Source organism: Mandrillus leucophaeus, unplaced genomic scaffold, assembly GCF_000951045.1.
Source record: "Mandrillus leucophaeus isolate KB7577 unplaced genomic scaffold, Mleu.le_1.0 Scaffold444, whole genome shotgun sequence".
Lineage (NCBI taxonomy): Eukaryota > Metazoa > Chordata > Mammalia > Primates > Cercopithecidae > Mandrillus > Mandrillus leucophaeus.
This window is the reverse complement of record NW_012104743.1, coordinates 916,241-928,381: the sequence shown is the minus strand read 5'-3', so window position 1 is coordinate 928,381 and position 12,141 is coordinate 916,241. Positions and strand designations below refer to the sequence as shown.

The 12,141-nt window shown below is 35.6% G+C and overlaps 1 protein-coding gene across 3 annotated transcripts in view; it reads right to left on the bottom strand.

The window, feature by feature from the left end:
- Window positions 1-2,993: 2,993 nt before the first annotated feature.
- Window positions 2,994-12,141, bottom strand: part of ANGPT1 (angiopoietin 1) — a 262,653-nt gene continuing 253,505 nt past the window's right edge. For all 3 annotated transcript variants that reach the window (XM_011994170.1, XM_011994173.1, XM_011994172.1), the window contains one exon: window positions 2,994-5,533. In XM_011994170.1, the coding sequence (XP_011849560.1) occupies window positions 5,373-5,533 (161 nt within the window). In that variant the 3' untranslated portion in view covers window positions 2,994-5,372. The remainder of the gene's footprint in view (window positions 5,534-12,141) is intronic.

Genomic DNA, 12,141 nt, shown 5'->3' with positions numbered 1-12,141 from the left:
AATGCACATTCTACCATTAAACCTGTACAATGATTTCTCTAGGGTAGGACTTATGTAAGTATAATCCAGCATTTCAGTATGAATATTATGATGGTTTGTGCCTGTCTCCTAATGGAAATATTTAAGTTAATTTAGAGCCTTAATGATGTTCTCACTTTAACCTTTCACACCATTATTTGATGTTTACGCATTATATTAAAGTCCACACGATTGAATATTATCTGCTTATAATATTTTCTTTTAAATTCATTTTTAACTTACAAAGTTTAATACTTTTTTAGTTGATTCCAGTTCCTTACAGCATATCTAGAAAGCAGATCTATATTTTTAAAATTTAGTTAATGTAAGAGAAACTCAGGTAAGGGAGTCACAGTAATTCTGTGGCACAACTGCGTGATAGTGGTGCCCTCCCAGCTTTCACCTTCACAACCAGCACATGGGCTCTCCAGGGGCCAAGACAGAGTGCACGGATGGGCAGGAGGCAGACTGCTTTCATAAGGAGATAGAATAGGATCTTGTTTGTAAAAGATACCAGGATGCAGCCTCCTCTTCACCAAAACAAAATAAAATAAAATATCCTTTTACATTTGATGACAGTTCACATGTCAGAGACTGTCCTGTGTTAAAAGGGAGTTATTAAATTTTAACCACGATCTATCATTTACTCCTCCTTGAAGATGACTCTAACTTGCTTTCTTGAAAGAATACAGGCGATATAATGACTTCTTTGAGTTTTTCCCAGGAATCCTTTAATTATGTTCACTATCTTAACTTCAACGACGATATGTTAGAGAAATACGTGAGGAAAATCATAAGCTGCCCAAATTTGTGTGTGTGTATGCGTGTGTGTGTGTGTGTGTGTGTCTGTTTGAGACAGAGTCTCGCCCTGTCACCCAGGTTGGAGGGCAGTGGCGCAATCTCGGCTCACTGCAACCTACGCCTCCTGGGTTCAAGCGATTCTCCTGCTTCAGCCTCCTGAGTAGCTGGGATTTCAGGTACCCGCCACCAAGCCCAATTAAATTTTTGTGTCTTTAGTAGAACCAAGGTTTCACCATGTTGGCCAGGCTGGTCTCGAACTCCTAACCTCATGATCCGCCCGCCTCGGCCTCCCAAAGTGCTGGGATTACAGGCGTGAGCCACTGCGCCTGCCCCCAACAATAATAAATGTGTAAAGAATAAATGAGTAATTACCATTCAATAGAACATTTTATATATTTACATAAGTTTACATTTAGAAGCAGCATACAGGTTTCCCTCAATTTATATAATACGTATGTTTCAGCGAAGCTGATAATAAAGTAGACATCTGAGCTAACTAAAATGATAAATTCAGACATCTTTTTCTGGAGGAGAATGACCTAAGTTTAAAGTCTGAAAATAAATATCTCAACACAGCGGTCAAATCTGAGAGTTGAATTTTGTATAGATAGAAGGGATTTCTTAGTCTTTCAAAGCAATTCAATTCCATTCAACGAATAACAAGTTTCTGGTAGGTACTGTGGGGAATTAAAAAAAAAAAAGTAAGAGGCAGCCTTTTATAAAACTCAAGCAAAATATGTTGAGTTGTAAAAGTATGTGAGTATAGAGAGGGTGACAATTAATAGACGGCATCAGAAAAGAGGTCATGAAACAACTAATGTTTTTATGCATCCCAGAGGGTTGTTAGAGGTTGTTAGAGAAGGGACAATCGAGACAGTGGTTCTGAAAGTTCAGGATGCATAAAACTCACATGGCTGGCAGAAGGGAAGGTGGCAGCTGCAGCACTGTATTCTGTATCAGTTAGCTATTGCTACAATAATGATATTTAACAAAACTCTGAAAAAAAATGCAGTGGTTTAAAACAACAACCCATTATTGTTATGATTATGCATGTTAGCTGAGCAGTTCTGCTGATGTGAGCCAGGTTCAGTTTATCTCAGTTGAGATCACTTATTTATCTTGAATCATCCATGGGTCTGCTATGGGCTGGCTGGTCTAGGCTGGTCTCAGCTGGTAGACTAGGCTTTGCTCCACGTGGTCTCTAATCCTCCATTAGGCTACGCTGGGCTTTTTTTCATGCCAAAGGTAGAATGTTTCCGACCGGACTCAGAACTGGCACAGAGTCATCACTTCTGTTATGTTCTATTGGCTACAGCAAGCCCGAGCTAGCCATTCGGGGAGTAAGGAAATAGAGTTTATCTCTTTATGAAACAAGCTGCAAATTCGCATTGCAAAAGGTATGAATACAGAAAGGAGAAGAATAGACATCATTTTTGCAAGTAGTCGACCATGGGGCTTCCTTGTTTTGATTGGAATACTGAGTAGGTGGAATGAAGTTGTCTGGCAATGAAGGCTGAGATTAACCTGACCCGTTTATTTTAAATTCATGGAGTAGTGAGGAAACATTGAAGTGTTTTGAGCTGGGAAAAACCATGTTCAGAAGTCTGGCTTTAGAAGGAATAAGCTTTTATGGTTATGAGGTGAATAATAGCACAGAGAGGCAGGATGAAAGAGTGTCTTTTCCAATCATCTAGGTGAAAGAAAATTAAGGAAGGTTTGAATCAATGTGATGGAAATAGGAGAAGAATCAAGCCCACAGGGAAGAAATTTCTTGCAAGGACTGATAAGACTGCTGGCGGCATGTTAGGTGAGAGGGACAAGTAGCATCTCCTTTATGCTCCTTCCTTTTCCTCCTGTATACCAAACTCAAATTTTTAACACACATCCTCTTATTCTACATTCAGAGTTCCCAGAATATATTGTCCATTGTCACATGATAATGTGGCATTTAATAATTGGCAGGACACGACAATCATATTGTAGGGACATGGGCCTGAGACCCACTGCTTTGCTCTACCATTCTAATGAGTCTAAGCTTTCTTAATTCATCCAAGACTGAAAGTTTTTCTAAGATTGAGGCTTTAGTTCATTTGGTAGATTTTTGTCAATGATTCTATAACTTCATAAATCTCTAATTTAAATTTCACAAAATATGTATTAAAAATAAAATGAAGTTGCACAAATATTACTTTAAATTTTATTTAAATCAAATAATGTTGTGTTGATATGAAAAACTTTGCAAGAAACCACATGAATTTTAAAGACAAAATTCGAATACCTAATTACCCTATTCTGAAATAATTAAATGCAAAGAATACATATGTTAACTTGCCATAAACATGTAGGTATTACATAATACACATAATGGAGTCATAAAACATTTTACACTGCTTTATTATAAATAATTGGAAACAATATTTCATTTTTCAAACCCAGACAACAAAATAGTAAATATCATGCTTTCTTTTTTTTTATTACTTTATTTTATTTTTGTAATATGAGTTTGGAAATAGTATTCTTTATCCAAAAACTGGTTTAAAAAAGTGTCTGTAGGAACACAAAAGGACAAAATACTCATTTTCTTTCCCTTAATTGAAAACAGTCGAGAAGATTTTTAGAGGAAGAGGCTTGCCTGCTATGGGGGAGCCACCAAGAATAGAAAAATGGTATAATACCTACAAACATCACTTGTAAGGCAAAAAGGGGTAGAATACAGACACATAAATATAAAAAAGACTTGATTGTAGACTTTAAAACATATTTTTCTTGACAATGTGAATAGCTTTATTTTTGCAAATGGAGGAAACCATTGAGGCATAGTGGATCCAGTCACCAAGTTTGAAGCTGGCATTGCTACCTTGCCAACAACTGTCTCTTTTGTAAGAGAGGAGACCCAATAGCTTTATTTCAATTTGCTCATCCCATAGTGACTCATGTTTTAATAAAAACTGTTTACTGTTATAACCTCGGACACTTAGAGGCAGAGAAGACTTCTCGAAAAAATACTGTAGTAACTTCAAGCACCCCAAAAATTCACTTGAAATAGATTATCCCATAGGAATATTCCCATTAAGTTATTTATAGCAACTAGCAGTCAGAATTTCTCTTAGGTGACTATGATTAATTTTCTTTTTGTATATATTTCCTTTACATATAATAGTTTTGCCAATTTTTCCCCCCGATAATAATTTTTAAAAATTTAAAATTGCCTAAGGGAATGGACTGAAGGAGACAAATACGAAGAGTGATGTATTTCATTAAGGGATATAGTAGATTTCTTTGAGCACTTGTGTTTATTGCATCAATTAAGGACAATGTTGCATATTCCAGATTAATTAGCTATTAGGTTTATTGCAGATATAAACATGCTATGTACAATGATATTTATAATTATTTTATTTTTCATAGACTGCAAAGTGTTTCTTTTATAGACACTGGAACAGTGTGAATCTGGTAAGTATGTTTCCGTTAATTAGCAAAATTTAAATTAACAAGACATAACAGGGTGAGTATTGAAGTTCTAAAAATATTTTTAAAATAATGAAGTTACATGTATGTATACACATGCTAGTAGATACTGTAAAATGAACCGCTCCAGAGTACTTGGTTTTACTTCAACTTAATATACTCCAAAATATTGCTTTCCTGTATAATATCAAAGGAAATATTAAATGCATGTATTTTATTTTAAGAACTTGATGATATATTTTACATTCTTTTAGCTTTACTCAGGCTATAAATATATTTATATATCATTCAATCAGTTTTTAGAGTAAATGGAAACCATAGTATGAGCTGGTAAGTTTTCACCACATACATCCCTACTTGATTATGTCCATTTTTTTTTCTGAAAACTGTATCAAAAATCAGAGTATGTTTGTTTCTACTACACAGTTATTGTCCATGTACTACAATTCATTATGGCTTACAAAAATGGAATTTTCATTTGAAGATGGGTAAGAAGAAATCAGCCAGTAAGTATGACACTGGAATTAGGTTTCTGAAATCCATTAACATTTAACCAACTCAGAGGACAATGCTGTTCTAAATTTTTATCAAAATTGTGCAACAGTATAATTTGTTAGTAGGTTTACATAGATATAACACCTTTTCACTGGTGTAATACATCTTTTCCAAAGGATTATGGCAGGCTTGTTTCTATTCTTCCTGTATATTCTCTTTTTCACTCTTTTTTTTCCTGTTTTACATGAAATTAACCATATTTATCATCTGGCTACCATAGTTCCAAAATAAGGTCCAGTAGTAGTTTGAAGCACAGCAAAGCTGAGCAGGTTCTTCCCTTTTTAAAGCTCAACAGTCAATGGAGTTTTCTATAGTGGAGCCACGTGAGCACTGTTTCCCCAAGTAGAGACTCCTGTGAACTCAAAAGGCTCCAGATTCACAGTCAAGGACCTTGGTGACTTCACATAACTACCACTTATTGCTGGAAGGGAGACAATTTTGTTTGCTTCTGAAGTTTTCAAGCACTTTCTCACCTGGCAGCTTCTCCAGATTTCTTTGTTGTTTTTATAATCACTTCTGACATTGTGCTTTCAAAAATCTAAAGGTCGAATCATCATAGTTGTGGAACGTAAGGAGTAACTGGGCCCTTTGAAGTAGTGCCACTTTATCCCATTCAGTTTTCCATGGTTTTGTCCCGCAGTATAGAACATTCCGTTTAAATTGGAGGGGCCACAAGCATCAAACCACCAGCCTGAAAAAATAGTCCATGATAGAAGAGAGAAGGAGAGGCAGCAATTATAAGTAAATGGAATATTTGGAAATTAATGGCATTAAATGATGGGAAGCTTGCTTGTTTTTGTTATGCTTATTTGCAATTAGGAGGCATCAGTAAATACATTCCCAGTAGTGAAACTGTTTTAAATGACTTCTGATTTAAGATTTGTGTGACCCATCAGAGACAGCAATGCTGTCATGGAAAGCAGCTTTCAGTGTGACTCCACTGGGACTCACTTCCTCTTGTAATGATGGGAAGCCTCTGGGCTTCAAGATACAATCTATATAAGAGATGGATTTACATGTAAGACAAGTGCAATAAGGAAAATGTATATACCCATAAGAGGCATTCCATCTTAAGACTGTTATTAGGAATAGAACAATTAATTATTAGTAAAGAAATTCAGAAACTTAGACAAGCAACTGAGATCTAAATAGAAAGATATTATCCATCTACTGCATATGTTTGTCAATAATTGGCCCTAAGCTGCTTCTAAAATTAATTGGATACTGTGCGATGACTATGATGCTCAAAAGGACTTTTAATTACTGTGCCCTCTCTGTAGTTTATAACAATAGAAAAAGTGTTCTGCAATAATAGCCATTCAGTTCCTGTACAGCTATATTTTGTCTATGGTTATTTAAGTGCTTTCCAAACTTAGTAAAAAGGAAAACAATTTGATGAGTAACATGGAAATTCTGTGCTTATATAGCTCTCTATAAGGATAACTGGATAACTCAGTTTTATTTTTTAAATAAATTAAGTTCTTAGATTTTTAGATAAAGCATAGTGTTTTTTCCTGTCTCCTGAAGTAACACTACTGAATCTTTAGGGAGAGATTTATGCCAGAGACATTCTGGCATACTTTTTATTTGGATACAGTTGACCTCTCTTAGATTACAGACTTATACCTAAGGGACTAATAGCTAAAGAAAGAGAAAGCTGTACAGCTGATGTTTAACTGTAACATGAGCACCATCTTGCAGAAACTTTAGAAAAGTTAAGTGGAGAAAAGCTAGTTCTCATTTTTCAACTTTAGAAGATGAATATAGCTGGCTTGTGTTTATAAAGTCACACTAGAGGCGTAACAAGCTGCATTAATCACCAGTTCATACTGCGGAACCACAAGCTATGTCTTGATGAATTTGGAAAGACACTATATTCCGTGCAGTTTTATCAACTGTATGCAAACAACATAAATGTTAATGTAGTCAAAACACGAGGGACAAAAAGGTTCTTGTTTGGCAAAGAAGGAGGAACTGCAAGTAAAATTCTACCTTTGTTTTTCTTAAGATTAATTCCCCTAATTTTTGATAAGTACAGCTGGTAAAAATGTGCTGTTTATATTATAAAAAGCATTCTAATATTAGTGAATTTATTTGCCCAAAAGACTTTTTCTAAAGGACTAAAATGAAACTCTAAGATGAAATTCAACTTGATTGCTTCTGTGTTTTAACTTTTCTCCTCCTTTTCTGTGACCTTCTTGAGGCACTTTTCCATTGCATTAATGAACTTTTTATAGTCTTTCAAATATGCACCACGGTCTCTCAAGCAAACACACTAACTCTATTGTTGAGACTGACGACGATTCATAGAATTCTCTTCCAAGTTGCATTAGGGTAAAATGTGTGTTTTTGTTTATTTGGTTTATAGAAAGTCACAAGAGTCCCAGAGGAGTACAGAAAGACAGACGTCTGTTGCAACAACAGCCTGGCAATAAAGAGCATAGGCTGAAAGATGCGTTCATCAGGAAACTTTGGGAAAACTTAGGAAAGAGACAAGAAACAGTAAGAGCCTGTGAGAGAGGTAAATTCATCTTGTGTATCTTCTTGAATGAATAAAGTGGGGTAATGTTTGCAATGAGTAAAATGGCATTTCGGAGACATTGAAAGAAGGCCAGTATGGCTGTGTCACAATCAACGAGGGGGATAGTCACCTGAAGCTGAGAGGGTCTGAAGCACATCACCCAGTGTTTTGTTCATCATCCTAAAAACAATGGAAAGCCATGGTTTGTATATTGGCCTATCTCCTGTACTTAGTAGGACACCTAACAAAGTTTGCTTCCCAAATGACCGGTGGGTCACTGCTGGCTTGTTAACTGATTGACTCTCTGATTGGTTCTCCTTGTGAAGTCTTTGTTGTCTGAAGTTGTTTAGCTTACTAAAATGCTATATTTGATAGATACCCCAATATGTAACATCTGTTCTTATTGTATTCATTTTTTTCTTTATGTATCCATTCAATATATAATTATCGTGAAACATTGTTACACAGTACTCAAGACAGAAGTAGTCCTTGCCTTCATGAAACTCATTTCTAATGAGAGAAACAGATGAATATATGTAAGCAAGCACAAAAATTACTATTAGGTTGGTGCAAAACTAATTATGGTTTTTGTCATGACTGTTCTTGACAAAAAATGCAATTACTTTTGCACCAACCAAATATAAATTATGACTTAAAATGTCATGAAGAAAATAAGTAGGAGCTCTGAAGGGAATAACTCGAGTTTTCACACTCGTGAAAGAAGCTGATATTTAACGAGACCTGAAGGAGGAGAGGGGCAGCCCCAGGAAGATGAGAAAAGACCCTGATAAGCAGAGTACAGCACCTGCAAAGGCGATGAGGAAGAAAGCCAGCTTGGGACGTGTAGGGACATCAGTGCAGCTCGTGCACAGCGAACAAGAAATGACTTGCAGGAAATGAAGGTGGAGGAATAGGCAGTCCTGGAGGGAAGTTCAATGTTTATGGAACAATTTGTAGTTTAGCCAGCCTGCTTGTCCATGATGAGGCAAACAAGTAAAACATTCTCTACAGATGGGAACCACAATCGAACCAGAAGAACCAGATCTGCTAGGTTAAATGTTTCCTCAAACACTGTTTAGAGCCCTCATTCTCTAAGATCTTCCAAAGCTATCCTGAGCATATGTGACAGCATAAAAAAAAGAAGAAAATTGAGTCTAGAATCAATTCTGCAAATATTAACCAATGGATAGAGATAGGGGACAGGAATTTTTGGAAACAAAATTTCTGACTTTAAAGCATGCACAGTTTTGTGTAGGAGACAAACAAAATGCTACACATTGAGATGATAGCTGCTAAACAAAGAGAAGAAGAGAATGTTATGGAAATACAGAGGCAGTAGGTGCTAACTGTCTGAGGGACCACAAAGCTCACTCATCCAACAGCTGCTCTGGGTCCTGAAGGATGGGTAGAGTTCACTGAACAGAAAGAGATTCTACACAGTCTGTACTCTGGAAGAGCAGGAGAGAGTGTCTGCCAGCAGGTTAGCTTGGCTGGAGTGCCAGTGGGTTAAAGGGTTGGAGAATATAGGGCTAAAAAATAAACAGGAGGGAGAACATAAAGGTTTTTATTACACCTTTAGACATTTTCTTTCGGGCAATGGGAAGCCTGCAGAACGCCGGGGCAGAAGTTAGAAGACCCAGACTTTTCATGCTTACTTCATCAATTAATAACCAAGAGATCCTCCACAATAGTACCAATGGTATTTGATATTTACTGAATCGTTCACATGAAGGTATTTGTATGCATTTTCTCATTTTATCCCCCAAACAGCCTTAAGTGATGTGGCAAATACCATAATAAAGATACTAATGCTCACAGAATTTAAGGAACTGTTTAATGTCACATTCATAATACATAGATTCTAAGAACTGACCAACCATTTTCACAGCACAGTTATAAGGATCAAATAAGATAATGCACTATTATAGCCTATAAAAAAAAATCCTACTTAAGTGCCAGCTGTAAGTTATCTAGAAAATGGGGCAGAATGTTTAGGGCAGGAAAAAAAGAGACAAGACCTTGTGGAGCATCATAATAATTTAATAATAAAGACAAGGTCATCAGTGCCAACATATTTTCTTATTTGCTTAGTGGGGTTTATTAGAGAAATACGAAAATAATTAGACCCAAATAAGTACAGTTGTACCATGTTCATGTTATAAAATCTTGGCATTTAAGCTCCTAATTTTTTTAAATGTTTCATTTTGATTTCATTACAAATCAAGGAGTTTGAAATGTTCAATTAACTCTTTATCTTAAGACCAGTGGGTCATGAATTCTGTGATCTATCTCAGAACAATTGATAATAAAGATGATGAATCAAGATGGAAGAAAATGAAATAAAAGAGCAATTATTTCTCATGACCATTTCAGTTTTATTATAAGATATCCTAACTTCAAGGTAGCAGAAGTAATTATTTCTGTGTAGGCAAGGATTCTCTGTTTTCTCTGATACATACATTAAAACAAATTAAATAATTTTTTCATATCAAATATTTAAAATAGTTTGTCTACTTTCTACCTTTATTTTTAAAAATTAAGCATGGCCAAGTATTTTATACACAAATCCTGAAAATACGTGGTTTAAAGCATTTTTTCAAAGCAGGCAAAAGTATAGCAGAGTCCTCATTACTCATACACATTTCTTGTATTTATAAGTGATCATAGATACTCAGTACATATGATACATTTGCATGGGATGAAGATGTTCTATGAATATACAGAAGAGTATGCCTGAGTTTGCAGTTCCTCTCTGATAAGATACTGAATAGCTGAATTACATATTCTGTGCAATCCTGGGAAAATATTAACTTTGTATTTTGTTTATGCTTGGGAATAACAAATAAGAAATATCCTAAAGCAATTCATCTAGGGAAGGCACTTCAAGCCTAAAAGAACTCAATGATGCAAGCAAAGGATCGAAAAAGCAGTTACCATCTGCTATTGGGACAACTGATAAAATGTCTCAAATGTTTTTTTGTTTTGTTTTGTTTTGGTTTGGTTTGGTTTTTTTTGAGATGGAGGCTCACTCTGTCGCCCAGGCTGGAGTGCAATGGCGGATCTTGGCTCACCGCAACCTCCGCCTCCCGGGTTCAAGTGATTCTCCTGGCTCAGCCTCCTGAGTAGCTAGGACTACAGGTGTCTGCCACCACGTCTGGCTAATTTTTGTATTTTTTTTTTTAGTAAAGGTGGTGTTTTGCCATGTTGGCCAGGCTGGTCTCAAATTCCTGACCTCAGGTGATGCAATCACCTTGGCCTCCCAAAGTGCTGGGATTGCAGGCGTGAGCCACCACACTCAGTCTCAAATGTTTTAAGGTTGGCAACTGCTGAGATGTACTTTGCCAAACATTTTTCCTCATAACTTGTAACCTCATGTATATTTTAATAAGAAATCTGAGATTCATGTTTCCAATTCATTTACACTTAACTCATTAAAATTTAGTTTTGTAATAACTATTCCAGGTCTTTTAAAATCATTTGTGTCTTTTATCTTTGAAGCAGAAAATTCACATTTTATCACTAATAAATGAAACTTTGCCCAGAAAATAGGAATTTGATTCTCAACTTTGTACTCAGGAAGTTCAACTTTATTTGAGTATCAGGAAACCTAACTCTTAAATTCTTCTGATTCTAAACAAAATGTCTCTCAACACTTCTTTTCTGTGATAAAATGTACAGCAAAATGAAAAGGTATATCTGTTTTTGTAGATTTCTTTTGTTCGTTTTCAATGCATGCATTCTAATCAGCAGTATGCAAAAGAACTTGCACAGAAATTAAGATTTTCGTCTTTCATCACTAACTAAGGATGAGTTTAAACTAAATTGACTGGTGCCATCAATGGGATCATAATGGAAAAAATCTCTTGGTGAATTTATGTGGACAAAGTTGGCCCTACCCAAAGCCAGCCTCAAGAAGCAGCTGCATGGGTCTTGCATGCAGGAGGCAAAGGACCTTGCTAGAAGTCTGCATTCCTTCTGTCATCTCGTACTATATCCTCTTTAGGCCAAGGACTTGTTTTTGTTTTTTGGGGGGCTGTTTTTTTTTTTCTTTCCTTTCTCTTCTTTTTGTTCTAAATATGAAAAGCTGTTTATCCTGGCTAGGAATATTGAATTCATTTAAAACTTCTAGGTATTCTTTTACTGCCTCTCTTCTCCCTCATACTTCATTTTGCTTTTAACCATGTTTAAGTGAGGAAATGCTTGTGAAAAGATGCTGCAAACAGTACAATAGAGCTCTATCATTCTCTTTGAATGTCATTCCTTTTAATGGAAGCAGTAGAAAGAGTAGATAGAACAAAGGTCTCTGGAGGTTGAGTACCTGCATTTAAATTCTACTTCCGACAAAATTCTGTGGCCTATGGCAAATTATCTAACTTTTCTGTATCTCAGTTCTTGCCAAAAGTATTATTGTGGTCTCTATTTCCAAGAGTTTTTGGAAGCTTCATATAAGTTATTAAATACAAATCATTTAGGATAATACAAACATATCTGTTAGAAAGAGTTCAATAAGTTTTTAAATATTATTACTGAGTACAATACAAAGTTAATTGGTTATTTTTCATCCACTGCCAATCATGAGTTTGAAATGTTCAATTAACTCTTTATCTTAAGACCAGTGGGTCATGAATTCTGTGATCTATCTCAGAACAATTGATAATAAAGATGATGAATCAAGATGGAAGAAAATGAAATAAAAGAGCAATTATTTCTCATGACCATTTCAGTTTTATTATAAGATATCCTAACTTCAAGGTAGCAGAAGTAATTATTTCTGTGTA